Genomic DNA, 27,371 nt, shown 5'->3' with positions numbered 1-27,371 from the left:
GCTTACTTTCTAAAGTAGCTTATGTTGTTATTCCTTTCTGTCTTGTAACCGAAGGAGTTCAAGTAATGCAGATGCAAGCATGGCAGCTAGCCCTAACTACGTAACTAAAATAAGTAAAGTAGCAGAAGAGGAGACATTTGATGTACCAAGTAATAGTCTTAAGTTTACTAACAGAGCAGTAACAAAAAAGAACGCGCAATGCAGAACAAAGAGGGTTACTAATTGTTTTAGGCATGCAGGATCGTGTATCATTCCAAGATGAAGTCTACCGTCAAAGACGTTTTTTTTTTTCATTTTGGGATTTTTTTTTTCGTAAGATAGTGGGATCTTCTTCCACTTATTCCCAGGTGCTAATTTTTTTTTTTTTTTTTTTTTTTTGTAAATAAGATATTGCATAAAAATTAGGATTCAGAATGAGCCAAGATTATAGAAGAAGTAGAGCCATCTAGCACGGGATTTGAGATACTCCCGATATTAAATTTATCTACTAGGAGTCTAGGAGTTGTTTTCTACTACAAGTTATTACTAAAAGTTGTCAAACAATATAAACAACCTAACCCTATATTGTTATACAGTATGTATAGACCCACTACGGCTGCAGCAAGAAAGTTAAGGTATTGCAATGCAATCACAAGATATGACCAAGTTTAACTCGGAAGATGTTCAGCCACCTCTCATGTTGGGAGAGAGGGCACAAATTTTCATTAGTCATTGCTAAGTTCAACACGTCAGAAATTAAACGACAAAGAATTCCATAATCTTCCATAATGGAAAGAACACTAGAACAGCTATAAACTCAATCCAGGACCGGAACTAAGTTTTGTCAAGCTGCATGAGGAGCCCAATTTGATGCTGTGCAGAATGAAACCCACACTAGGAGAAATGGGAAGTAGATAATGCAACAATTTTAGGAGAAATGGGTTCCAAATTCCAATGTAGCAAGAGATGCCAAAGAAAGCAAAATGCAACCATTTCAGTGAACTAAAAATACTAGTAAATCAAGCCATTATAACAGCAACCCATTCACAATCTGCCATAGAACAACGTGGTAAATCAATCAATATCTACGTCATCATAATTTGTATAAAAGTCAGATCAGTGAATTTCTAGTCTGATTGGAAAACTCTACAGAAAGACTAGGGTCTTTTTAATGTCTCCATTAGAAGTTTATTTACATCATTTGAACTTGTCATAAAGTGTTAACTATTTAATCTAGATTAGGCAGGAAATACACTACGGAAGCAGCAGAAGAACAAGGCCACTAAATTTCACCAGCCCTTGCCAATAAGCCACAGCCAATCAAGTGCTATGCCCATAACCAAGCCTCCAAGAACACAAATCGTAAGCAAATTCCCCAAAGCATTTTGTTCTGGCCCCTGCAAACACATTTTAGTCATTTGACGAAAACAAACGAGAGTTTTTTTGGTTCCCATGATTAAGCTAAATCACAAAATTGAAAACTCATAACTAACCTTATAACCTTGGGGTGCAACATTAAGGAAGCAAACAGAGAGATAACCGTTGGTTAACCCTAGTAAGGACGTCAAAAATATCATCCAACCTTGGTCTCCATATTTAGCAGTGAAATAGAAAGCTGGAACAAGTGCGAAACGAGAAACGGTCGCAATCATAGGCCTTTTCTCGACTCTAACTTTAAGCTTTCTACTATGGGAATGTACCTCCCGAGTAAATCCAACACATTAAACATTGCTAGTAGAACAAGTGCATACCTGAAAATTTCAAACCCTCACTTTCAGAAAGTAGACCATGTTACCAATGAATCAACTAGATGACGAAAAGTTCAGTATGTACATTGCGTAAAAACTAATGCTTGAGCTGTTTATTTTGTTTGAAGTTGTCATTCCGTAGGGGACAAATGAATGAAAATGCTTGGAATAGAAACTAAAGCTATTACCATGTGCCCAACCCATGCTTCCCAGTATCTTCTGCTAAGAACCCAGGGAAAATTGAATATGTCAACAAGGATATCAGAAATGCAATAATTGCATGGTCTTTGTTTTCAAGAAGCAACTGCTTATGGCTCAGACGCTCCAGTTTATCATTTGGACCCTCTTCAGCCTGCACAATAATGGAACACTTAGAATCTGATATTGGCAAAATGTCAAATATTTTTGAATCAAAATGCAAATGATGTACCGTTTCGTTTTGCTGCACTGGAGCATAAGCTAAATCAGCCATAACTGTTTTTGATCCCTCTAAAGCCGCCTTTGCGTGGTAATATTTGACAACTGGTATTTTTACAAAGACAAATGCATAGAGTAGTAGAAACAGCAACTCAAAAAGTGCGGATATCACAAGGAACATCACTGCATGAACAGATTGGTTGATGAAAATTTAATAACATTACGTTGCAGCCACAACATATAAACATAAACAAAATTGTTTGTGCCCTTTTTCTCAGAGGTTGTCTGTAAGAATAAATAAGTGTAATTGACAAAATTTGATAATACATACTAGGTCCCATGCGAAGACCATTCTTTGAGTTTTTAAACACTGCTTTAATAATAATCCTTAAAGCCGATGTCAGAACCCCTGATGCAGACGAACCAGCCAAGTATGGCTGCAAGGATTCCCATCAGCAAAGACAAAACAAAAAACAAGCCAAGTTGAATAATCAAAAAATGAAAAGAAGCCCCTTACTTGTATAAACTCAGGGCACATTAAGGAGAGATCTCCAAGCATTCCACCTTCAACACATCCATCGCCAAGTCCAAAAATGACGACAATTGAGCATAGGCTGATATATGTTGCAAGGCTTCCATTCCCAGAAGTAGCCAAGTCCAACTATAAATTTATGTCGTACAAAAACAGATAAAGCAGAACTGAATGATGCATAGAACAACAGGAAATAAAATACAAATGGGAAGACGAGAATCGCGTACTCACAATTGGAATTGATATCGCACTTATAAAGAAAAGGAAATAGCCGATTAAATTCCGCTTTCGTGTATTTATTGTGGCCTCATAATGTGCCATAATTGAGCTTGTAGCGAGAGTAATTACAACATAAACAACTGTGAAGACCCTTGTAGGATGATATCTCTGCCGAAGAAGAAATTTTTTATATCAGTCTAGTGTAGTGCAGACTTGCAGTGTAGTTTTCTTTTATTTTTGGTTTAAAACAATAATCAATAGGTAGAGCCCAACCACAAAACCAAACTATTGGACGTGTACACATGCTCTACCACAGCAGTGGCACAACAACAGCCAGAGCAAGCCGTCAGTAACCACCAGAACAGGTCTCCAGGAAGGTCCGAATCCTATGCAGTCATAGTTTGTTGTATTTAGTTGAAACTTCCCTGTATATTCGTGATAAGTTGAGCTATTCTCTGTATTTTGTATCCATATATATATCTAATGAAAAGAAAGAGTCGACACAGTTGTGAGACAATTCCACAGAGAAACCGTGTAGTTTAAGATGGTATCCTTGTAGATCCTAGGAACCCTAATCTCCAGACTTCCGCTTCACCTCTGTCATCTTTTTTTTCTTCTTTCATCATGACTGAATCTGATCAATCATCTCCTAATTCTCCAGTTCACACCTCTTCAAGGAACCCTACCCAACCCAATGAAACCCATATCAATCCTTCAGGGAAACCAAAACCTCTAGACCCTTAGATAATCCATCTTAGTGACAACCCTGCGACAGTGCTGTCTTCTCCACTTCTGCAAGGGGATAATTATGGTTCCTGGGTCAGAGGAATCACAAAATCTCTGAATGCTAAGGGAAAACTTGGTTTTGTTGATGGCTCTCTCCCTCCTCTAACAGATGCATTGCAGTTCCAATGCTGGAAGAGATGTGACGATCTTGTAGGAAGTTGGCTTCTCAACTCATGCCAACCAGACATCAGGGCTAACTGTTTATATGCCCCCAATTCCCATGCTATCTGGAAGGACTTGCAGGTGAGATTCTGTGTTTCCAATGATCCAATTCTTTTTCGTTTAAAGTCCTCTATTGCTTCCATCAGACAGGAGTTTATGCCTGTGTCACTCTATTATACGAAAATCAAAACACTCTGGGATCAGTATGATTCCCTGGTAGCTTCTACAGAGGCCTGTATTTGTGGTGCTGGCAAGCACGTGATTGAAAGGATTGAAAGGGAGCGTGCCATGGAGTTTCTACAAGGTCTGCATGACAGGTTTTCCAACCTATGCAGTCAGATCTTAACCATGGACCCTTTCCCTACTGCACTCTGTATTTTCAATCTGGTTCAGCAGGAGGAAGAACAACAATACATCATTGTTGTTTCTCTTCCAACAGTTGATGCTGCTGCACTCAATTCGAATCGCCATTTTCCATCCAGTTCTCGTTCTTCAGCCAACCAAAACAAGCGCCAGCGTCCGTTCTGTGACTATTGTAACAAGCTTGGCCATGTCAGAGACAAGTGTTATCGACTCCATGGTTTTCCTCCCAGCGCCAGCAACTCTCTGCCTCCATCTACCAGCAATATGCACATCACAGCAGCGACTGCAGTTGCACCAGCTGATACGTCTACCATTCAGCATGCTCTGCCAACGCTGTCTGCTGACCAATATTACCGTCTTCTAGCCTTGATTAATCCTGCACCAGAGTCTGCACAGATTGACACTCGTGCCAATTTTGCAGGTATCACCTTATCCACGTCTCTTGTTGATCCCTGGTTTGTAGACAGTGGTGCCACACACCACATCTGTAATTCATTGCACTATTTTAAATCATATATGCCTGTTCAGTCATTGATTCAAATGCAACTACCGGATGGATCATTCTCCGTTGTTAAGCATATTGGAGAAGTTGTTTTCTCGCCTACACTTACGCTGTCGAATGTGCATCATATTCCTAATTTCAAATTCAATCTTATTTCTATGAGTCAGTTGACTCGCCAAACTAATTGTGTCGCTTATTTCTTCGACAATGTCTTCTTCTTTCAGGACCGAGTAACGAGAACAGTGATTGGTCAGGCTGATTTCATCTCCGTCATGTATCATCTCCAATTCAATCCTCATCAGTCCTTCAATCGAGTCTTGTGTAATAAAGCATCTGTCGATGTTTGGCATTGCAGGCTAGGCCATCCTAGCTTAGAACGTTTCAAATTTCTTTGTCGTAATTTTGATTATAATAAATCAAGTTCTACTCACTTCTGTGATGTATGTCCATTGGCTAAACAAAGCCGTTTATCCTTTAATAAAGTTGCATTGTCTTCGAAACGCTGTTTTGAACTTATTCATTGTGATATTTGGGGTCCTTTTGTGACACCCTCCCTCACAGGTGCTAAATATTTTCTCACTATAGTTGATGATTTTTCACGTTGTACATGGATTTACTCATGCACACCAAAAGTGAAACTTTTAAATTTCTCAAATACTTCTTTAATTTTGTTATCACTCAATATTCTAACAAAATTGATCACATATCCACTGGCACTCCCGTTCCATTTCTTTCATTCTTGCAAAGATTGCAGTATGATAATGGCTCAGAATTTTTATCCATAGAAATGCAAACATGGTTTCATGACCATGGTATTCATTATCAACGGAGTTGTGTTTCCACTCCTCAACAGAATGGTGTTGTTGAACGTAAACATCGTCATCTTCTTAGCGTGGCTCGTGCTCTTCGTTTTCAATCACATTTGCCAATCACTTACTGGGGAGAATGTTTACTCACGGAATGTTATCTCATTAATAAAATTCATACTCCTGTTTTGCAACATAAAACTCCACATGAAGTTCTCCTTGGTACTGTTCCTAATTACCGTCATTTACGCGTTTTTGGTTGTTTGTGTTATGCTCGAAACACAAAAATAACTTCTAAATTTGATTCACGAGCTAAGCCTGGTGTATTTTTGGGATATCCCTATAATCACAAAGGTTACATTATTTTGGATCTTCTCACAAAGACAACTTTTGTGTCCAGAGATGTTGTTTTTCATGAGCATTTGTTTCCCTTCAAAGATGCTCAATTGACATCTGACAATGTAATTTCACCTTCTATAGATTCTGATGATGTTTTCTATGAGGAATTCATACCTGTTGTTCCATCAAATCATGTGACATATACATCTTCTCCTAGTCTTTCACCTTTTTTGCAAGAAGATGATTCTAATTCGTCCACACACACTTCGAATGATTCTTCTTCTCCTGTGAATGACTCTCATTCTACATTCAGTTCTCCGGGCGTTCCACCTGACACAGTTGTTTCTCCTAATCCTATTTCTGCCACCGAGAATGTTTTACGCAGATCCATCAGAGAACATCATCGTCCTTCTCACTTGAAAGATTACATTTTCTCTGTTAACAAAGGTTCTTCCAACTCTCTCTATCCTCTTACCAATTATATTTCTTTTGATAAATTCACTCCGCAACATCGTGCTTTTCTCTCTTCGGTCATTGCTAATGATGAACCACGATTATTTACGGAGGCCATTAAATCTTCAGCGTGGCGTGATGCCATAATTAAAGAACATACTGCTCTCCAAGATAATGATATTTTTACTATGACTACTCTTCCCCCTGGAAAATCTGCCATTGGCTGTAAATGGGTATTCAAGCTTAAATATAAACCGAATGGTGACATTGAACGTCATAAAGCTCGGCTGGTTGCCAAAGGATACACACAACAAGAAGGTATTGACTATCATGATACTTTTGCTCTTGTTGCTAAATTAGTCACTGTTCGTGTTTTATTGTCTATTGATGCCATTTTTAATTTGCCTCTTCATCAACTTGATGTCAATAATGCGTTTTTACAAGGGGATCTCCATGAAGAAATCTACATGAAACTTCCTCCTGGTTTTCAGAAAAAAGGGAGATACTCGTGTTTATAAGCTCAATAAATCTTTGTATGGTCTTAAGCAGGCATCTCGTCAATGGTTTGCTAAATTTTCTACTGCCTTACTTGAGGAAGGTTTTCAACAGTCTCGTGCTTATTACTCTCTTTTTCTTTTTCACAAAGGTGCAGTCTCTATTTATGTTTTGGTTTATGTCGACGATATCATCATTACAGGTAATAATGACTTGGCTATTCACGAACTCAAACATAAACTAGAAGCCAAATTCTCGCTCAAAAATCTTGGGCGTTTGCAATATTTTCTGGGTATTGAAGTTTCTCGTTCTCCAAAAGGTATTTTCCTTGGACAACGTAAATATATTCTCGACATTGTCCAAGATGCAGGTTTTTTGGGCGCTAAACCTGCTGCTTCTCCTATGGAGCAACACCTTAAATTATTACCGGATTCAGGAAATCCTCTACCTGATCCAAGTGTCTATCGACGATTAATTGGTCGTCTACTATATCTTCAGGTGACTCACCCTGATATCACTTATTTTATGAATTATTTAAGTCAATTTCTGCAACATCCTTGTTCTGGTCATTTGGATGCTGCTTATCGTGTGGTTCGTTATCTCAAAGGTACTGTTAGTCATGGAATTTTTCTCTCTGCAACTAGATCTCTTTCCCTAGCTGGTTATACTGATTCAGATTTGGCAGGTTGCCCAATTACTCGTCGTTCTATGGCAGGATATTTCACAATGCTGGGTGCTAGTCCTATTTCTTGGAAATCCAAGAAACAGCCCACTATTTCTCTTTCTTCTGCTGAGGCAGAATATCGAGCTCTCGCCAGGGTAACTTCTGAGTTACAATGGCTACATTATTTATTCACTGATCTTCGTGTTAATATTCCTAAACCAATCCCAGTCTATTGTGACAATCAGGCTGCTATTCACATTTCTGAAAATCCGGTATTTCACGAACGAACTAAACATATCGAAATCGATTGTTATTTTGTTCGCAAAAAATTGATCTCCGGTCTCATCAAACCGACCCACATTCCCTCTGCAGCCCAATTGGCTGACCTTTTCACCAAACCACTTGGTGTGGATCACTTTCGCCATCTTGTCAGCAAGTTGGGCGTTCGACAACATCATCCTCCCGCTCCTACTTGAGGGGGAGTATTGGACGTGTACACATGCTCTACCACAGCAGTGGCACAACAACAGCCAGAGCAAGCCGTCGGTAACCACCAGAACAAGTCTCCAGGAAGGTCTGAATCCTATGCGGTCATAGTTTGTTGTATTTAGTTGAAACTTCCCTGTATATTCGTGATAAGTTGAGCTATTCTCTGTATTTTGTATCCATATATATATCTAATGAAAAGAAAGAGTCGACACAGTTGTGAGACAATTTCACAGAGAAACCGTGTATTTTAAGACAAACTAATTACATATCAAGCAAGTACCATCTAAATGTATCAACTAGATAAAAATAAAAAAGGTTACCCAAAGCAGTTGCAAAGAGGTTAGGAAACAATGTGTACCAGGAACAATGAGATAGTAATCTTCAGCAGTTAACATGTTGTTCCAAACAAAAAGGTGCCCATTTCCTAGAAGCCAGCATACTATCATGGCAGTAGTCTTTCCCTTCAGCTGTTGATTATAAAAGACCAAAGATAAAATAAAATGCAAGAATCAGACACACGGCAAAATATATGTTGCATTGATAAAAAAAAATGTAAGAAAATGTAAAATGATTACGGGTCATTCCCAAGCCATATCACGTCTATTGTTTTTATAGGGTTCATGTTTTTATAAAATTAAATAAAAATGTAAACTAATTAGGGGAGGATCCGTTAACACAAAATTAAGTTACTAGGATAGAGAAGATTTAATAAAGACTTCAATTGTACCCTTTGAGATGGCTTAAAGGGGAATTTGTATGCTTTTTTTTTTTTCCTAGACCTTATTTCTTTTTTTCCTTTCTTGGGTAACTGATTCTCAAATCGGTTTCCTTTTTTTTTGTTTTTTTGTTTTTATTTGGTTGTTTAATGAAATTATTTTTGACCGATTAATAAAAAAAAGTAAAAATAAGACTTCAATTAAAAATAATTAATCTACAACCAAATATGAAGTAAAATTACAACATAAAACAACTAAAAAGTGGAAGAATATGAAAAGTATACCTCAGCTCCTCCACTGGTACTGGTTTGGCCATTTTCTGAAAAGATACAGATATAGAAAAGAAAGTACTAGAGCATTAACGTATAAGAAGCCGTGAACGTGAAGACCAGCCATTAAAGGGATCCGGTATTCCATACCCGTAAAATGAAGATCAAACCAAATCATGTTATCTTGATAACATTCTACGTAGTACATTATTATCAAAATGCATTTCGATTATATACGTTATCCTCAAAAATATTATGTAATCAATAGAGAAGAGAACAAACCCTGCAGACCAGATCCCGCTTTTCTCGTCTCCACTGTTGCACCTAGGTTTTCGCAACTTATACTGTAAGATAAGAGTGATGTAAACTATATTTACCGTTTTAACCCTATTATTACCATCGTGTGTGATCAACATACTGCATTTGCAAGTAGGTGAACAAAACCACCCAATCATCATCATCTCCCGCATGTAGGTGAATTTTACGTACCCTTTATTGTGTACCAGAAAATCTTGGTTCTTTTCATACGGAACTGCAGTGCTAGTCTGAAACTTCACAGAGTACAAGAGAATTTGTGGCATCAAAGGGGTCGTACCGGTTTTATACACCATCTTAATACACACCTATGTGTCATGGATCCCAGCCGTAGATGGCAAATGGTGGGTCCAGGAGAGCTTTCGGGGGACAATTAAGGGGTGGGTATATAGGCGGGTTGTTTTTTTTTTTTGGGTACAAAACCGGTAGATTGGAAACATTTTCGGTCGTAAAAGCAAGTTGAACATACTCATCGAGCAATGCATGGACATGACGCCTATTCAATGAGCTCATCAAGTAGATCGAAGCCTAGCCAAGTCATCTTTTTGTCTGACAGCAAGGTATACAAGTTCACAAAATTGTTGACCAAAAATTTTGATTGTGGTTTCCCCAGCTCGAGATTTCACTTTTTTTTAGATTTCTACTTCTTTTCTCCCATTCTTTCATCGTCCCCAAATCGACACAATCGAACCATTAACAACCCAACCCCAGGGAAAGAACAGAAGCGGAGATACAGATTAGTAACTTTTGTTTCAATGGATATTCATTGAATGGAATGAATTTCGAACGGGTTTTTATTGAATTCAACCTTTAATTTTTGAATGAGTTTACATGAAATGAAGATTTAATTGATTAATTTTGATACGAAGCTTCAGTTATACTGTCAGTTTTTCAGCAAATGGCTAATACTATAATTTGTGGACTTAACTGTTTGCTAATTTTCCTGATAGAAGAAACACATTTAAAGTTCAATTACAATGATAAGGTTACATGCAATATGTAAGCAGTGCATATGTTATAGAAGTGTAAGTTTTCCTGATAGAAGATGCATGTTTAAGCTCAATTACAAACCAAAATTCACATGCAGTAAGTAAGCAGTGTAATGTGCTTGAAACATCATCAATAGATCTGTATAGCAAAAACGTATCCGTAATGTATCCATAAGTAAGAATAATGGTCATCTTTGATTGAGTTGTCTTTGTGATTTGTAGCAGGGATCTGTGCTTATTATAGAAGCCGCTCAAGGTCCTATTTGCTGGGGATCGTATTAGCGAAGCTGAATCTGAACTGTCTATGGGGGGACAATATAATCAGCAATCAGGTATATAAAACTTAGATATACAGATTACTTATCTTACCTGAAGTATTGTTTCCCTTTGCTACACTCAATGCCAAAGGCCACATCATATATTATTCCTATTTGGGAGGTGTTTATGCTACACGGACGATTGAACCTTATTATTCCTGTTTCGGAGGTGTTTATGCTCCAAGTCTGATTGAACCTTTTCGAGTCGGATAAAGCCGTCTTGAATCTGAAACACTAAGATATTGCCTAATTTGACAGAAGAATTCTTTTTTGGTACTCATTATCCATGGTTATGGACTTATGGTGTTATTATTAGGATTGTATGTATTTGATACTCAGAAGGGTGTGGAAACCTTAGATCGCGAGATTATGATAAAAGAAACTAGTTAGAAATTATTGAACTACTGAAGCACAACACTTTAACTCATAGATGCATGTGAGTCATTTGATTATGTGATTTCTAACAAAGTTGGACTTCTGATGCAACTTTGAGGGTCGTTAGAAAGAAGTACTATTTTGTCGTGTTAAAACAGTGTTTATGAATACGTTCTGTGACATTTATAGTCATGCTTAATTGTGTGTGTGTTTTTTCTTTTGTAGGTGGAGCTTGCTATCAAGTGGTGACTCGCAGGACTAGCATAGTCTATGAATGGTTGTAGTAGTTATAATGGCAGTGGTGGTCGACGTGGACGTGTGTCTAGGCACTCGGATTACTGGGTGTTAGTTTATGCAAGGTTATGCCCAGTTGCGTCAATAACATTTTATTGGTGTTGGTGGAAAAGCAATACACGGTAAACTAAAGCCTCGAAAGTTCACTAGATGCCTCAAAGGTTACATGAAAACTTGGAATTCAAGTCACTTTAATAATGCAATCTCTGTAGTCTGGGATTGTACTTCGAGATTTGTAAGTAGTTTTTGAATCAGATTTTTTAAGTGTTCTATTTTTATCTCATTCAACACTTAAATTAAGTTGCTATAAAGTCGGTTTTAGTATGAAATTTCTGATACTAATATACTATAACATCTTACATAAATGTATTTGATATAGGAGATTGTATAGTTGATCCAGGTTAGTGTTTGGTTCTAACTGTGTACCAGATTGACAAATTGTTTCAATGATCTCTTATTGTTATGCTTTTCATATGTCTCTACTGTGAATAAATGTATTTTCTTCAAGGATTGACTGATGATATATATGAACATTATTGACAATATCGGTATCAGGTAGAAAACTAGAATTCCTTTTAGCTTGGTGCTATTTAAGTTTCCTGTGATGGGGTTTCCTGCAAATTATTATGTGTATTGCAGTAGTGTAGGAGATCTATTATCTTGAGTCAACACAAGCCATTTCCAGGCTATTTTAGATTTTTGGTTCTTCTTACACTTTTGTTATGTCAAGTAGAAATAGCTATTCTGTAATAGCAATGTCATATTTTTTCCTGTAGATGAAACTCATTTTTGCTCAACTGTTTTTCAGGTTATCTGAAAATGAGTAAAAAGTAGAAGTCTCGTTGGATGGATGAGGTCTATTGCTGGAAAAAATAATGTTTTCTTGCAAATGCTTCTTTTGAAGTTACTGAACAGTGAATGTTATATGCTACCAAAGAACTATAACATTGAGCATCTTTGACTTACCTACAAATGCTACCATGATTACATCAGTGAGCATCTTTGACTTACCTACAAATGATACCATGATTACATCAGTGATCAGTCTAAACGGTCAATTAAAGACCTGTCTTATAAAGTACTCGGTTTAGTTGTCATTTTATGAGTCAGTTACTGGGATGTTCCATGTGGCACTAGAGTGAAAGTTTTGGCAAAACGTTTGTTATTGATTCCTCACACAAGGTGGACTGTTTATTTTATAAGATAGATAGATTGGACTACAGTGATGTAGATACATGTAGATTATGAATAAAGTGATCCCTAATGGCTAACATCCTAACACTGCCTACAGCAAGCTATTGATTGGACTACAATGCTCTGAAAGGGAACGGCACTCGCATCGCGCGTGCTTTTTTGCTAGAGGGTTACCAATTGTTTACATCGCGAGTGCTCATCCAGCACTAGAATGCACCTTAGAACAGGTAGAAGAGGTGAAAATCATCTTCAGAGTCCTTCCAATCTTTGCTTGTACAATCATGCTCAATTGTTGTTTACCGCAACTTTCAGCGGCCACCATGAACACTAAGCTTGGCTCCTTCACTCTCCCACCGGCTCCCCTTCCTGTGTTCCCCGTTCTCTTCATCATGCTCCTCGCACCACTTTACAATCATGTAATTGTTCCATTTGCAAGAAAAATGACCAAAACAGAGATGGGCGTTTCTCATCTACAGCATATCGGTATAGGGTTGTTTTTGTCTATAGTCGCAATGGCGGTGGCAGCTTTAGTTGTCAATGGCGGTGGCAGCTTTAGTTGTCTATGTCTATAGTCGCAATGGCGGTGGCAGCTTTAGTTGTCAAGCGAAAACGAGTGGCAACCCATTCAGGTTTGCTGAACTCTGACGAGCCACTGCCCATCACTTTCTTCTGGGTGGCTTTGCAGTTCTTGTTTCTTGTTCAGCTGACCTGTTTACCTTGGCTGGATTACTTGAATTTTTCTCCGCTGAAGCTCCTGCAAGTATGAGATCATTGGCTACAGCCCTAACATGGGATTCATTGGCAATGGGATATTACATGAGTTCTTGACTCGCTTCAACAGTGAGCAGTGTTACAGGGGGGATGGGAAACACAAGGTGGCTCTCCGGTACCAACTTGAATCACTACCACCTCCAGAGATTTTACTGTCTCATGTGTGTTTCAAGGGGTCTAAATTTCGTGCACTATCTCTTCTGGGCGAACCGCTACAAATACAGATCGACACAACAGGGTACATAAATGAAGCTTTCTAATGTCAAAAGAAATAGAATTTAAGCTGTACTTACCTTTTCAATCATGGATGCTGCCTCCAGAGTCCTCGGAATCCTGTCTAGAGAAGAGTGTAGATATAGGTGGTAATCAAGGATGTTATACCTTTTGGCAGCCAGCTTAGTGTCCTGGGTCTTAAGACCCATCTTTTGTACTAACCAGTTATCTTATAAAAAACATACTCTAGGTGATATTCTCTTTTGCTTTACACTTTTACTGCAATTTTTGTAGATATATTGCAATTTATTCAAACAAGTAGAGTATCAGGATGAACTAGTTTAGAGACTGCTTACTGACTTGTGCAGACAAACTCCTATCAAACAAATATGGATTGGAACCCCCCTAAAATCATATTCATGGTAATTTTGTATTCTTACATCAAAATTGCCAAGTGTACTGAAGACGCAAAAAAGAAAAAGATCTATTGAAACCAGGGGGTTAGTATTTAAAACAAAAACAAATACTCCAGGGATCCATCTAGTGTAACCTACTTCGTGCGTATATATGCAGATTTCCTCGGTCTTGAATTTACTAAGACACACTTCCCACGACGACCTTTACTGAAATGGAACTGGACTGCGTTGATTTTTATTCACGATTGCCATTGCTAAATATCTTGTACCCATACCAATTGGTGTTTTATCTTCAGGTCCCTCCCAGAATGGAGCTTCTCCATCTCCTACTAGCTGCCAGTATCCGTTCCTCAGAGACTCAGCTTGCTCATCCGTGCAATTTTGTAGCAGTGCTTCAACTCGAAAGTTGATCCCGAGAGAACCCAAGAACTGAGATTGAGATATTGGACCATGGACAGAAACATCTTCTGTAAAATTTTGAAAGATTTGAAGGTAAGATTTTCGATAGTGCAAGCAATTTATCTAGACTACTATAAATACAACAATAGAAAACCTGAAGCTTCTTTTGCGGAATTCCTGATGGAGGCAAAGTCGACATAAGCACTAAGATCTGCTGAACCGGGATCATCAAGTATATCAACAAATTTGTGCTTCCGAATAGCCTGTATCAAAGAATGCTCTAGAATAAGTTTCAATAATCGAAAAGTTTACGACAAATAAATGAGAGCATGATGAATAGATTTCCAACTGTTAAGGGATCACTTCCTAAAGAAGTGAGAATTCATAATAAGTCTTATCAGTAACTCAGTTATATCAGAAGAAAATTGATAATTTGCGTTACCTGCAGACTATCCGAAACTATTCCATCTGAGCCATAATCGATGATGAGAGCCCCGCCACCATCAGAACCAATTCTCTTAGCAATTGTCTGAGTCAAATCCATCCCCTTAGGGCAGATTTCTATTTGATCAAGCTTAGCAATATCTTCTTTTGTGGCCCATGTACACCGCTTCATCAGATAGATGGTTGCTGGTGTAGGCTGTTGAGATAGAACAAAACGAAACCTGAACAATATAAATGGGATTAAAAAAATTCTTGTAGGAATTTAGTCGTTGTTAAAACAGCAAGAGATTCTTACGATGCATCATCTGCAACATCAACCATCTTTTCGCACCAGCCACGAGAAGCCCGCTGTAGATAACGTACGAAATAAAAAATGCATCAAATTTTTAACAGTTCAAACTTCTATTACAGGTGAAAATTAACATGGATGATGGATATGATGAGGTCCACCATACAAAATTATTTTACAAGGATAAGAGCCAACTGAGGTCTATTTGTACTCGGAAATAACAGAATTAAGAATATCCTTTGAAACTGAAATAACTGGGGACTAACCTGGAATTGATGAACAGGCAACGCATCATAAAATTCATGGCCGATAATGATTGTTGGCACTGAAAGAAATGTTAGAGTCAAGCAGGTCGTTAACTAGATAATAGTGAAGAATGAGAAACTGATGGAGGAGTGTAAGTTAAGGCATCAATGTTACTAATATGTGATCTGGGCATCTGGCATGCACAAGATTTAAAATTACATTCTTGATAATACTTAAATCTTTTTATGTAAGTATTTCATTTGCTACTCCATCAAAACTTTGTGTTCCCAGAATATGCAAGGAGAAAAGTTAAGCAGAAATCAGAGTTGGGAAAGAACTCCATACATCCCGATGGAACCTGCTCCAATGTGGCATGCCAAGATACAGGAGCTCCACCAAACATGCTAACAACCGTTTTATCAACCTCTTCTGTACACTTTAGTGCACTGTACTGAAGCTTCTTTAAAGTGGGACTGCATTCTACCATGTGTATATTCAGTGCCTTCATGAACTTCTCAACCTTAGAAGTACCCTACAGTAAAAAAGAAGCCTTATTTAATAAAACGGTGGAGTATACACATAAAAGAGAAACATGAAGTAATAATTAGGTAGCCAACGGAAGGGTTCTAAGCGTAGATATGAATATTGCAGTGCCTTACACGTAGAAGATCAGCCATCAGTGTTCCTCTTCCTGGACCAAGTTCAATGAGGTTCACTTTCTCAGGTTGTCCCATTTGCTCCCACAAACACATAGCCCATACACCAACCATCTAGAAACATAACAAGATCAAAAATAGCGATTTCAGTGGATCAATTTTCTCCAACTGAAGTACAACTTGAATCAACACAACAAATGTTAATTACGATGAATATGTTCATTTGGTGAACCCTAAAGCTTATAAATGCATGCTATTGTTGAACCCTAAAGCTTACAAATGGTGTTTGCAGGTTCAAAACTGCAAGTTACACAATCCCCAGAGTAACGCCATATAAGGCTTCTAAATTTGTGATTACTTCGCAATCACCATTCAACTAGAATTTGAGTCTCCACTCAATCGGATTAGAAGTTAGAAAGCACAAGTAAAGAAAAAAAAATTGAAAATTTTACCTCTCCAAACATCTGACTAACTTCAGGAGATGTAATGAAATCTCCACCAGATCCAAAGACATCCCTATTAATGTAAAATCCAGCTTTAGGGTTTGTTAAAACTTCCTCCATATACTCTGCAACTGAGATTGGTCCACCCCGAAACTAACAACAATTCCATACAAAAATTTCAGTCAAAAAACAATGTCAAAATCACAAAATTTAAGTAAAAGTTTCATCATTTGGCATATGGGTTACTAAAATACATTCAATTCAATTCGAAAACTTAGTAATCAATCCAATCAATGAAAATAGGGAAACTTGTACTGACTTTAATGATGCCTTTTAAATGCTTAACAAGCTCAGAATCTGAGGATGGTTCATGAGAATGTTCTGGTGGACTGTATAAGGAAGATCGATCAATGGAGATTTTGAGAGAAGGTTGAAGGATTGTTGTCTCTTCAGTTTCATCTTTACTAGTAGAAGATGGGTCTGTGTGTGATTGAGGAGAAGATGAAGATGAAGACGTTGAGAGAGATAATGAAGATGAAAATGAGGAGAGAGATGGAAAAGTTCTTAGGAGGATGCCATTAGAGAGTACAGAGGAGGAGGACGATGAAGAAGAAATGAGTAATTTTCTCAGCATTGTTTCAGTTTGTATGTAGCCCCCAAACTCTCTCTCTCACTCTGATTGCTTTCAGTTTAGCACCGAAAAATAGATGTTTAGGGAGATTTTACTTTTTGGGGGCAAAAAAAACCTCACTAGATTAAACAAGAACCACGGTAAATCAATCATTTTACTTTATGTGCACATTGACACTTTAAAAGTGCGCCACGGCTGCGATGTGGTCCGGCCACATACTAAAATTATGTGGCCCCTTTTTTTTTATTTAGGGCACGTATTAAAAAGTTAGTTTTAACTAAAATCATATCCTACTTTTCTCCCCAAAAACATGAAAATTACTTATGTCCCAAAAACTAGCCCCCTCGAAATCCCCTAAAAAGTAAAAAAACTAAATATTTCCAATGGAAAATGGGTCATTTGTCCAAATATTTTTAAAACATGGTCCAAATGGACGAGAAAAAAATTAGTATGGGTGAAATGGATACCAAAAAAATAGCAAGGATGAAACTGGATTCATCCTGACTTAAACTTAAAAAATAGCAAAGATGCAACTGGATGCATCCTGATGTAAATTAAAAATAAGAAAAAATATTTGAAAATGGGTAGGATGAAACTGTTTACATCCTGGCTATTTTTACATTTTTTTCCATTTAAACAGTATCAAAATCTAAATGTCCTTTTCATCCAGAAATTGTTGATTTTGGTGTTTTTAACCAATTTTGTGTATTTCCAAGACGTGGCAAAAAAAAAGAGGGTCACATACTTCTATGATGTGGCCCGACCACATCGTAGCTACTCCGTAAAAAGTGTATAACTGGGAACGAGATTCTTAACACCCGTGGTAACAGATCGTCTCATTACCATGCAAACATGTGGGAAAGACGGCTATTGTTTTAGATTTAACTCCGCTAAGGCATTTATCTTGATTCATTAGTACATATCATTTTATGAATTTAGGTTGTTTTATTTGCAGCGATGGGCTCAGTGTTTTAGTCATAATAATCAACGATAAATATTTGCTCAAATATGGACTCGCATCTGCCGAATAAGTTTCGAGTATTAGCGCAAGAAGATTTTGTTCGAAATCGCAAGAACCATTAAAGATAGATGGAAACAATCTTAATAGAACTTATTGTCACTTTGCGAGGGTACTTGTAACAACCGATCTTTCGGATGATATTCATGATGAAATCATGGTTGAACGAGATGGACTTGCCTTTATGGTTTACTTCACCTATAAAAAGTTACTTTCTTTTTGCACCCACTATAAATCCATCGGACACAATTTTGGTGGTGCAAGCATCATCCTGGAATTGCAAGGACTGAATTTTTCGAAAGACAACATAATGGAAAGAATGATAAGCTATAGGCAAAAATGAAAGTTAATATGCAATAAGTTGCAAATCTTATGAAAGAAGTTTTTATTGTCATCTTAATGTGCATGATAATTTATCATCTACGCTTATTGTTAATACTGCAATTGATAACATTAATATTGAAAAGGAGAGGATATCAAGTACACCACCAAGTTTTTCGTTCGGCGATCAGTACAAAACCTAATATAATTCCAAGTAGATCTAAATTAAAGATCCTTGAACAATATGTATATGTAGAGAGTCTTCTTTTATCTCTTACGTAGTCAATATTCCTAGACTAAGAAGTCTGTGAACCTGATCGTGTAAAAGAGTTCTTGGACGATCTTACAAATCAATATCCGATATCGATATAATCGTATCCAAATCAAAAGGATTTGAATTCTGACAAGTATGAAACTTGTAATCTATCTTTCAATATACGAATTTAACAAGAAAAAGTCTCAAGTGGAAGGATGATGTTGTCGTTGTAGCTTTTTACTTCTTCACTTCTTTAAGTCTTCGCAATACTTGTAATGTCTTATATCCTAATACTTTCAAGCTAACCTATACGAAGTTAACTCTAGTACATAATCAAGCGACTATTTGAATGAGTTTTGATTCACTAAAATATGACAACCAAACTTGACATACCAACGCTTGGAGGGTTCAACCGAGCTATGCTCTAACTGTTAGATCATTGCTCGGTCGAACTCGCATGCGTTGCTATCTCAAGCATGTTTGTCAATGTTAGTGATCAAAACTATAAGTCTTGATTTCTAGTCTATTATAGCTTAGTCTCGGACTAGGATAGAAAGTGTAGTTGAGCTCAAGGAGTTGATGGCGATTCATCATACAAGTAGAAGAACTACTCAAGGAACCGATGGAACTTCTCGACAAAAAGGTATGTGAAGACTTGAACTTATCTGTCACTCAAAAGTCTATCTACTCTATCTCCTACTCTTTGAGACAAGAAGTCGTATGCTATATATATATAGACTTGGATTATACACATTTGGTATTTCGAGCCGAGTATACCTTGTTATCTATATCTCGAAATATGTGTTGGTAAGATTTTCGCTTCGATCAAGTTTATCTTTACCATGTGATGAAAGTCATAATATGTTTCAATCATCTTGAAAATTGCTTTGATGAGAAATGGTGTAACAACTGTATAACGTCCTCTAAGAATGTTTCAATGATTGAAATGAGAGTTTAGATTACATAACCAATGGTGTACATAAGCATTATTGTGGAAACACATTTTTGTATAAGTCATATTCCTTGAACCAAAGTTTGCGAACTTTGTTGATCAAGAGAACCGGAAGAATGGCGTGAACCAAGTCCGCGAACTGTCGAAGTTCTCAAACCCGAGAATTTCTGCTAGAGTTGACAAACTACTTGCGTGGAGCTAAGTCCGCGAACCGGCAAAGTTCTCAAACCCGAGAATTTCTGCTAGAGTTTGTAAACTCTGCCCGGTAACTTAAGTCCGCGAACCTAGTCTGCGAACTTGAGAAGGTTATATATCTGAAGATGATTTCTGAAATTAAACTTAAAAATACTAAGGAATGCAGTTTGTAAACCATGGCTATAAAAGTTCATGAACCGATTCAAGTGAATCAAATTATCTTTGCTTCAATTGTGTCTTGTGTAGTACATAAGATTTCCTTACAATTGAACAACTCTCTAACTAGTTCATTTGAACTAGTTATGGTGAAGAAGAACATGGTTGATATGAAATGCTCATATGGCTAACCATTTGTTTAACTATTGTTGAACCAACAAGTACATACTTTTGGGTACGGTTAACAAACCTAGAAGCATGCATTGTCAAGTGTGCATAACAAGCTAAGTTTCCAATCTAACGGTTGAGAAATATTAGCTTGAATCTAAATTAGTTTTTCATCTAATGGTGGATATTTATTGATTTGTTACAAAGGTAACCTAATTGCAAACCCTGATTTGAAAAACTATATAAAGGAGACATCTAGTATTGTGCAAAACTAATCCCCACACCTTACGTGTGATACTAGTTTGCGTACTAGAGTCGGTTCTCCTTTAACCTTTGGTTTTCTTCTTCTAAAACCAGGTTAACGACTTCAAGACTTCATTGGGATTGTGAAGCCATACCGATACTACTTTTATCGTAGTTGTGTGATCTGATCTTGCATCTTCCATCGTACGAGTACAATCATATTAATTGGCTTGAGATTGGTATCTCTGATAGGCAATATATAAAAAGTAATCACAAACATCTTCGTCTCATTTTTTGTAATTCCGCAACATCTTGTTTCGCTACCATACGATTAAGATTGTTGTGAGGTGATTGATAACTCTAGGCTGTTGTTCGGGAATATAAGACCGGATTATCAATTGGTTCCTGTTCACCTTGATTATTATCAAAAGACAGAACAAAACCTTTAGGGTTTATCTGTGGGAGACAGATTGATCCTTCGATAGACTTGTCTGTGGGAGACAAATTTTTTTATTGTTAAAGCCTGCGATTTTGGGTCATAGCAACTCTTAGTTGTGGGTGAGATCATCTAAGGGAATCAAGTGCGTAGTATCCTGTTGGGATCAGTGGCGTAGGGAGTACAACTTTACCTTGGATCAGTGGGAGACTGATTGGGGTTCAACTACAGTCCAGTCCGAAGTTAGCTTGGAGTAGGCTAGTGTCTGTAGCGGCTTAATACAGTGTGTGTTCAATCTGGACTAGGTCCCGGGGTTTTTATTGCATTTGAGGTTTCCTCGTTAACAAAATTTCTAGTGTCTATGTTATTTGTATTTCCGCATTATATTGTTTATCTTTATAATTGAAATAATACAGGTTGTGCGTTGTAGGTCATCAATTAGAATATTCAACCTTTGGTTGTTGATTTTCATTGATTGATCCTTGGATGTTGGTCTTTGGTACCATCCAAATTATTCCTTGTATTTGATTAAAGACTCGCTGATTGTTATTAGATCGAGTAAATCAAATCAAGATAGAGATATTAACTCCTTGATATACTTTAATCTAGATTGAGTCTGACTGTCTAATTGATTCTCTAGCAAAGTATATTGGAGTTAGTCCATACAGATTGCTAAGCGAAACATTGGGTGGTGTTGTTAGACCTCCGCTTTTTCAATTGGTATCAGAGCAGACAAACACGTTAAAGACCTTATAAATCTGTGTTTGTATCGATCTGATTATGGACGAGTCTATCTCTAATAACGTACATGTTCAGAAACTACCAGATGATTCTAAAAGCTTGGGTTCACCTGAGAGAACTGTCACATCTAAGTCAATATCTAAACATTCTCTTGATGTAAAAACTGTTGATTGGGAAATTCTCCTAGAAGAACATTTGGATGAAATTTCTAATGAAGGTGATTCAGATATAGATAGAGATGTTGATGAGGAAGTCTCAGAGTATGTTAAGTTTTTGGATTCATGGAAAATGAAGAAGATTACAACTTCTCATGTCACACCTCTTCTGACTCCTCTCTGTCGAGAAAACAAGAAATTGAGAAGATGTTACGCAGGTGTTTATTTTTCGAATCGTTTTAACGAATCGATCCTCAAGTATTATGAGGAAAACCTACGTATGAAGTCACTTGAATGTGATAATCTTTATTAAAAGTAATTTTTGTTGGAAGATAAACTTGCAGAATCTGAAGCAAGGTTTAACTCTCAACAAATTAGTTTTGATGACAGAGAAAGTGCTTGTCTCACTCGAGAAAAACGCCTTGAGGCTGATTTAGCTGCTGCTCTTGATAAAATCAAGATGTTGGAAGATGACTTGAAAAAGTTCAATACTAGTTCAAGCAAATTAACTACTATGGTAGGAGCAAGTAAAAATCATCGTGATACACGAGGATTGAGCTATAAGGGAATAAATGCTCCAAGTATTAGCAAAGAGGTAATTTTTGTTAAGGCTAGTGATCCTTCTCAACAAAAGGTTTCCACTGATGACAAAAGTGAAATACATTCACCAGAAGTTAACGTTCAAAAGAGCAAAGTATATCGACCTCCCAAGTCAGCACACACGAATCGAGGTAAGAACATTCCTTATGTTTGCCGCTATTGCGGAAATAAAGGTCACCTGGAAAGGAGATGTCGTTTTCGTATAAGGAATGAGAAACTTCATGATGTTCTTTTTTTGGCATCACAAGAAGTTGTGAAACCAAGATCATATGTTAAGACTAATCCCTTTAACGTTACAGGTTGTAATTGTCCAACCTTTAGGCAAAGGAATCAGTGTTGTGATAATCCTAGTTTTGCATGTAAATGTCATACAATCCTTTTCACAATCGTAATGGTTATCAAAAGGATAACTTCGTAAAGACGAAGACAAGATCTGATGCTCTCAATTAGACAAAGACTAACTTGCAAAAGAATAGTCAATCCAATTCTCCTCCGAGAATTCTAGAAGAGAGTAATGGGAAGAAGGTTCTGGTTGTTCCTAAACGCACTCAGAAGAGGGTACCAAAGAAATCAAATGATTCTTTGAGTGTGAAAAGGAATGATCTTCCAAAAAATTCCATGACTATGGAGAAGGCAGTATCCATGATGTTGGAACTTAACAAGTTTTTTGGGAAAATGGAATTGGATGTGAAAGGTTCTAAAAACAATATCTTTCATGATAATCCAAAGGTCACTTGTGGTGAGCAAGGCGTTGTTCACCCCAACACAACTTGATTGTGTTGTAAGTGCATCCTCACCAAGGAATGCCCTGTTATGTATACGGTGAGGGAAGCACGAGAACTGGGGCACACAGATTATGTTCGGTAAGGCTGTAGAATTCAACTGGATTTTTCTAAAAAGGTATGTCTATAAACCTGAGCAAGACTTGTGTTTTTATAATGATCCATGTACCTTGCTTATTATTCATTTCTACCTAACTTGATCTGTGTTTAAAGTTCTTAAACGTTTAGGTTTGAAAATAATAGTTCGGGATGTTTGGACTTCATGGTACACCTACCAGATACTCATAACATATTTTAAAAACAAGATCCAGGGGTTTAAGTTTGCATACTTGAAAATTCGTTTGCAAACCCGTTATGCATATTTGCCTGTAGACGTCAATATTCGGTCGACTTGTTTTGGCCGTATCTTCTTCGTCCGAACTCGGAATGACCTCATTCTTTTTGCATTCTCTTCCTCTTTGAATTATCTTCAAAATGGAGGTGATAATTATTGAATTTGGATGAGTTAATCTTGGTATTTGTCCTGTCTCTTGTTTTTGAGTGCTTTGCTCCGTTTCGTTGCACTTGTTCCACTTCTCTTGGACTTGGGCACTTGAATTCATGGAGTAGTAATCTTCTAAGATCATTTGTAGATTTTACAAGAATTTTGTTGGTGAATTACAAAGAAGGAGGTTCAAAAATGGGCAGTATTAAGCATTACTATGGGATTCTTGAATGTTCACAATCATTTTATGTGAACTATGGTGCATGGTCGTTAATGACTTTGTATGTTATTCTTTGAAAATATTTTTATACGCCTTTGGTAGCTATTCTTGGTATAAATCCGGGCGAAAAAGATTGATTCTACTCTCTAAGGAAAAATCATCTTATATGTGCATTACGATTTTGTCTTGATGCCTAGTAAATCTTCTTTTTGTTTAGTTGGAAGAATAACTAGTGCTTGGAATAGCCATTATTGTGACTACACATATCTATTATTTTTCATCTTCTTGTTTCTTTTTAGGTTTATTGGTATTAAATTCTAAAAATATTTGGAGGATGATGTTTTTGCAGTATTAATCTTTATGATTTGTTATATTGCAATTTGTTATGGGATTGGTGTTTACGTCCGTGAACTAATTATTTGTCCCATACATTGTCAAAAGTAAAGTCGTTCGTGTTAGGTATTCACGTACTGGTAAAATAATGAATGGACTTTTGACAAATACAAAAGTTAAGCCTATATTGTCAATTATTTGATGGAAGATAGGTTAAAATCTTTTGTTTTCAAGGATTATATCTATTAATTGTCGTTATGCAAATAGTGATTGAAGATAGAATGAATCCTTGTGTATTCCGTGGTATTGATCATCCCTGATCCATATTTTATGTATTCATGTGAGGCTCCGTAATGTGTCTTATGTTGAGCACTATACAACCAAGTTCAATTATTAGCTTAGTTGGTGTTCCGTGAGATATGTTATGTCGAGCATATTGAACTAAATTAATCATCTTATTTGGTTATTTAGTTATTGCCCCGTAAGTATTCTTATGTCGAGCAAAACAAATGACAATTAAATTGATTACTTTTGTAATTAGTTTGGTTGTGTATTCCTATTAGATTAATTATGGGTTCTCTTGTAATTAATCTAGTTGAGTATTTTCGTGTCTACATAAGTTCTCTTATGTTGAGCACAATCAATTGAATTGATCACTTTTTGTGTTAATTTGGTTGCGTATTCCGATTAAATTAATCATGGGTTTACTTGTGATTAATTTGATTGAGTTTTTGGATATAGAAAACCATTCTTATGGTTTTTGGTGTCCAATAAAATCGTTTTTTTTTTTAAATTAAGGTCGCTCTTGTTGTTCTTTCGGGAATGACATCAAATGGGGGAGAGTTCTTTTGAACTTGTACTTAATGGTCATATCTTGAGGGGTGTGCGGCTGTGGAATTTTAGAGGGATTATCTTGTATCTTTAAAACTCCTTGATGAATGCATTTAGCTTCGGCTTTATGATTGCATCTAAATTAGTTGGTATGTATTTCTCCTTTTGTCATGAAATGTCTCTCTCAGAAATTTCATTATGATCCCGGTCTTGTATCTTTTCCAATTTTATTGACAAAAGGGGGGAGTATTAATATGTAGTTCACACTACAAATACATATGGTTTTCGGATCATTGTGTAAGGGGGAGTGGTTTCCATGTGAGATGGAGTATTGACTAAGGGGGAGTGATACATATCACTATAGTATTATTGTTGAAGTTGTGATACAGTTGAACTTTGACACTGTGTAATAATACTATGAAACTGTATAACAATGATCAAGAACTATGTTTTCTCATTGTTATAGCTACGGATCTTCAACAGCGGTGATGCTAAACTTACAAACTTTGGGATCATTGGAGTACTTGGAAGTGACGAAGGTTTCGAGGAATGTTGAAGATTAGACATGTAGAATAGGAGCTACTAAATTTTCTTTATTTTTTTTGTATTCCATATGTATTGATAGTTTTGTCACTAAAATTGACAATGGGGAGATTGTTAGAGCATTGCTCGGTTCGAACTCGCATGCGTTGCTACCTCAGCATGTTTGTCAATTTTAGTGATCAAAACTATAAGTCTTGATTTCTAGTCTATTATAGCTAACTCAAACTAGGATAAAAAGTGTAGTTGAGCTCAAGGACTTCATGGCGATTCATCATACAAGTAGAAGAACTACTCAAGGAACCGGTGGAACTTCTCGACAAAAAAGTATGTGAAGACTTGAACTTATCTGTCACTCAAAAGTCTATTTACTCTATCTCCTACTCTTTGAACAAGAAGTCGTATGCTATATATATATACTTGGATTATACACATTTGGTATTTCGAGCCGAGTATACCTCGCCTATCTATATCTCGAAATATGTGTTGGTAAGATTTTCGCTTCGATCAAGTTTATCTTTACCATGTGACGAAAGTCATAATATGTTTCAATCATCTTGAAAATTGATTTGACGAGAAATGGTGTAACAACTATATAACGTCCTCTAAGAATGTTTCAATGATTAAAATGAGATTTTAGATTACATAACCAATGGTGGACATAAGCATTATTGTGGAAACACATTTTTGTATAAGTCATATTCCTTGAACCAAAGTTTGCGAACTTTGTTGATCAAGAGAACCGTAAGAATGGCGTGAGCCAAGTCCGCGAACTGTCGAAGTTCTCAAACCCGAGAATTTCTGCTGGAGTTGACAAACTACTTGCGTGAAGCTAAGTCCGCGAACTCAGGCCCGCGAACCCAGTCCGCGAACCGGCGAAGTTCTCAAACCCTAGAATTTCTGCTGGAATTTGTAAACTTTGCCCGGTAAATTAAGTCCGCGAACCTAGTCTGCGAACTTAATAAGGTTATATATCTGAAGATGATTTCTGAACTTAAACTTAAAAATACTAAGGAATGCAGTTTGCAAACCATGGCTATAAAAGTTCATGAACCGATTCAAGTGAATCAAATCATCTTTGCTTCAATTGTGCCTTGTGTAGTACATAAGATTTACTTGCAATTGAACAACTCTCTAACTAGTTCATTTGAAGTCATTTGAACTATTTATGGTGAAGAAGAACATGGTTGATATGAAATGCTCATATGGCTAACCATTTGGTTAACTATTGTTGAACCAACAAGTGCATACGTTTGGGTACGGTTAGCAAACCTAGAAGCGTGCATTGTCAAGTGTGTATAACAAGCTAAGTTTTCGATCTAACGGTCGAGAAATATTAGCTTGAATCTAGATCAGGTTTTCATCTAATGGTGGATATTGATTGCTTTGTTACCAAGGGAACCTAATTGCAAACCCTGATTTGAAAGACTATATAAAGGAGACATCTAGTATTATGCAAAACTAATCCCCACACCTTACGTGTGATACTAGTTTGCGTACTAGAGTTTTTTCTCCTTTAACCTTTGTTTTTTTTCTTCTAAAACCATGTTAACGACTTAAAGACTTCATTGGGATTGTGAAACCAGACCGATCCTACTTTTATCGTAGTTGTGTGATCTGATCTTACATCTTCTGTCGTACGAGTACAATCATATTGATTGTCTTGAGATTGATATCTCTGATAGGCAAGATATAAAAAGTAATCACAAACATCTTCCTCTCACTGTTTATGATTCCACAACATCTTGTTTCGCTACCATACGATTAAGATTGTTGTGAGGTGATTGATAACTCTAGGTTGTTCTTCGGGAATATAAGACCGGATTATCAATTGGTTCCTGTTCACCTTGATTATTATCAAAAGACGGAACAAAACCTTTAGGGTTTATCTGTGGGAGACAGATTGATTCTTTGATAGACTTGTCTGTGGGAGACATATTTGTTTATTGTCAAAGCCTGCGATTTTGGATCATAGCAACTCTTAGTTGTGGGTGAGATCAGCTAAGGGA

General features: G+C 36.9%; 1 protein-coding gene, 1 long non-coding RNA gene and 1 pseudogene across 3 annotated transcripts; 1 reads left to right on the top strand and 2 right to left on the bottom strand.

Annotated features, from left to right (window-relative positions):
• Positions 1-1,268: 1,268 nt before the first annotated feature.
• LOC113315395 lies at positions 1,269-9,550 on the bottom strand (annotated as a pseudogene).
• Positions 9,551-9,708: 158 nt separating this feature from the next.
• On the top strand, positions 9,709-13,525 carry LOC113318357. Of its 2 annotated transcripts, XR_003344440.1 has the most exons (4): positions 9,709-9,814; positions 10,469-10,575; positions 11,161-11,464; positions 12,038-13,525. It is a non-coding gene; the product is annotated as an uncharacterized LOC113318357 (long non-coding RNA). The 2 variants fall into 2 exon arrangements; XR_003344439.1 differs by lacking the exon at positions 9,709-9,814 and having other exon boundaries at positions 9,874-10,575.
• A 245-nt stretch (positions 13,526-13,770) lies between these two features.
• LOC113318356 (protein arginine methyltransferase NDUFAF7 homolog, mitochondrial-like) lies at positions 13,771-16,988 on the bottom strand. Its single transcript, XM_026566506.1, has 9 exons — positions 16,620-16,988; positions 16,310-16,453; positions 15,861-15,971; positions 15,547-15,733; positions 15,222-15,280; positions 14,962-15,014; positions 14,665-14,887; positions 14,377-14,485; positions 13,771-14,290 (listed from the first exon to the last, which is right to left on the bottom strand). The coding sequence occupies exons 1-9, from the start codon at positions 16,932-16,934 to the stop codon at positions 14,028-14,030; spliced, it is 1,464 nt and encodes a 487-aa protein (XP_026422291.1). The 5' UTR covers positions 16,935-16,988; the 3' UTR covers positions 13,771-14,027.
• Positions 16,989-27,371: the final 10,383 nt, after the last annotated feature.

The sequence above is a fragment of the Papaver somniferum genome, chromosome 10 (assembly GCF_003573695.1).
Source record: "Papaver somniferum cultivar HN1 chromosome 10, ASM357369v1, whole genome shotgun sequence".
Taxonomy (NCBI): Eukaryota; Viridiplantae; Streptophyta; class Magnoliopsida; order Ranunculales; family Papaveraceae; genus Papaver; species Papaver somniferum.
This window is presented reverse-complemented; position numbering and strand designations above follow the sequence as displayed.

What these genes read in the sequence shown, in the direction of transcription:
- LOC113318356 (XM_026566506.1), bottom strand. Translation starts at nt 16,934, where the DNA reads ATGCTGAGAAAATTACTCATTTCTTCTTCATCGTCCTCCTCCTCTGTA. An exon ending in TTAGTCAGATGTTTGGAGAG is followed by an intron (nt 15,972 to 16,309) that starts GTAAAATTTTCA and finishes TTATGTTTCTAG; the next exon opens with ATGGTTGGTGTATGGGCTAT. An exon ending in GATGTTGCAGATGATGCATC is followed by an intron (nt 14,888 to 14,961) that starts GTAAGAATCTCT and finishes TATATTGTTCAG; the next exon opens with GTTTCGTTTTGTTCTATCTC.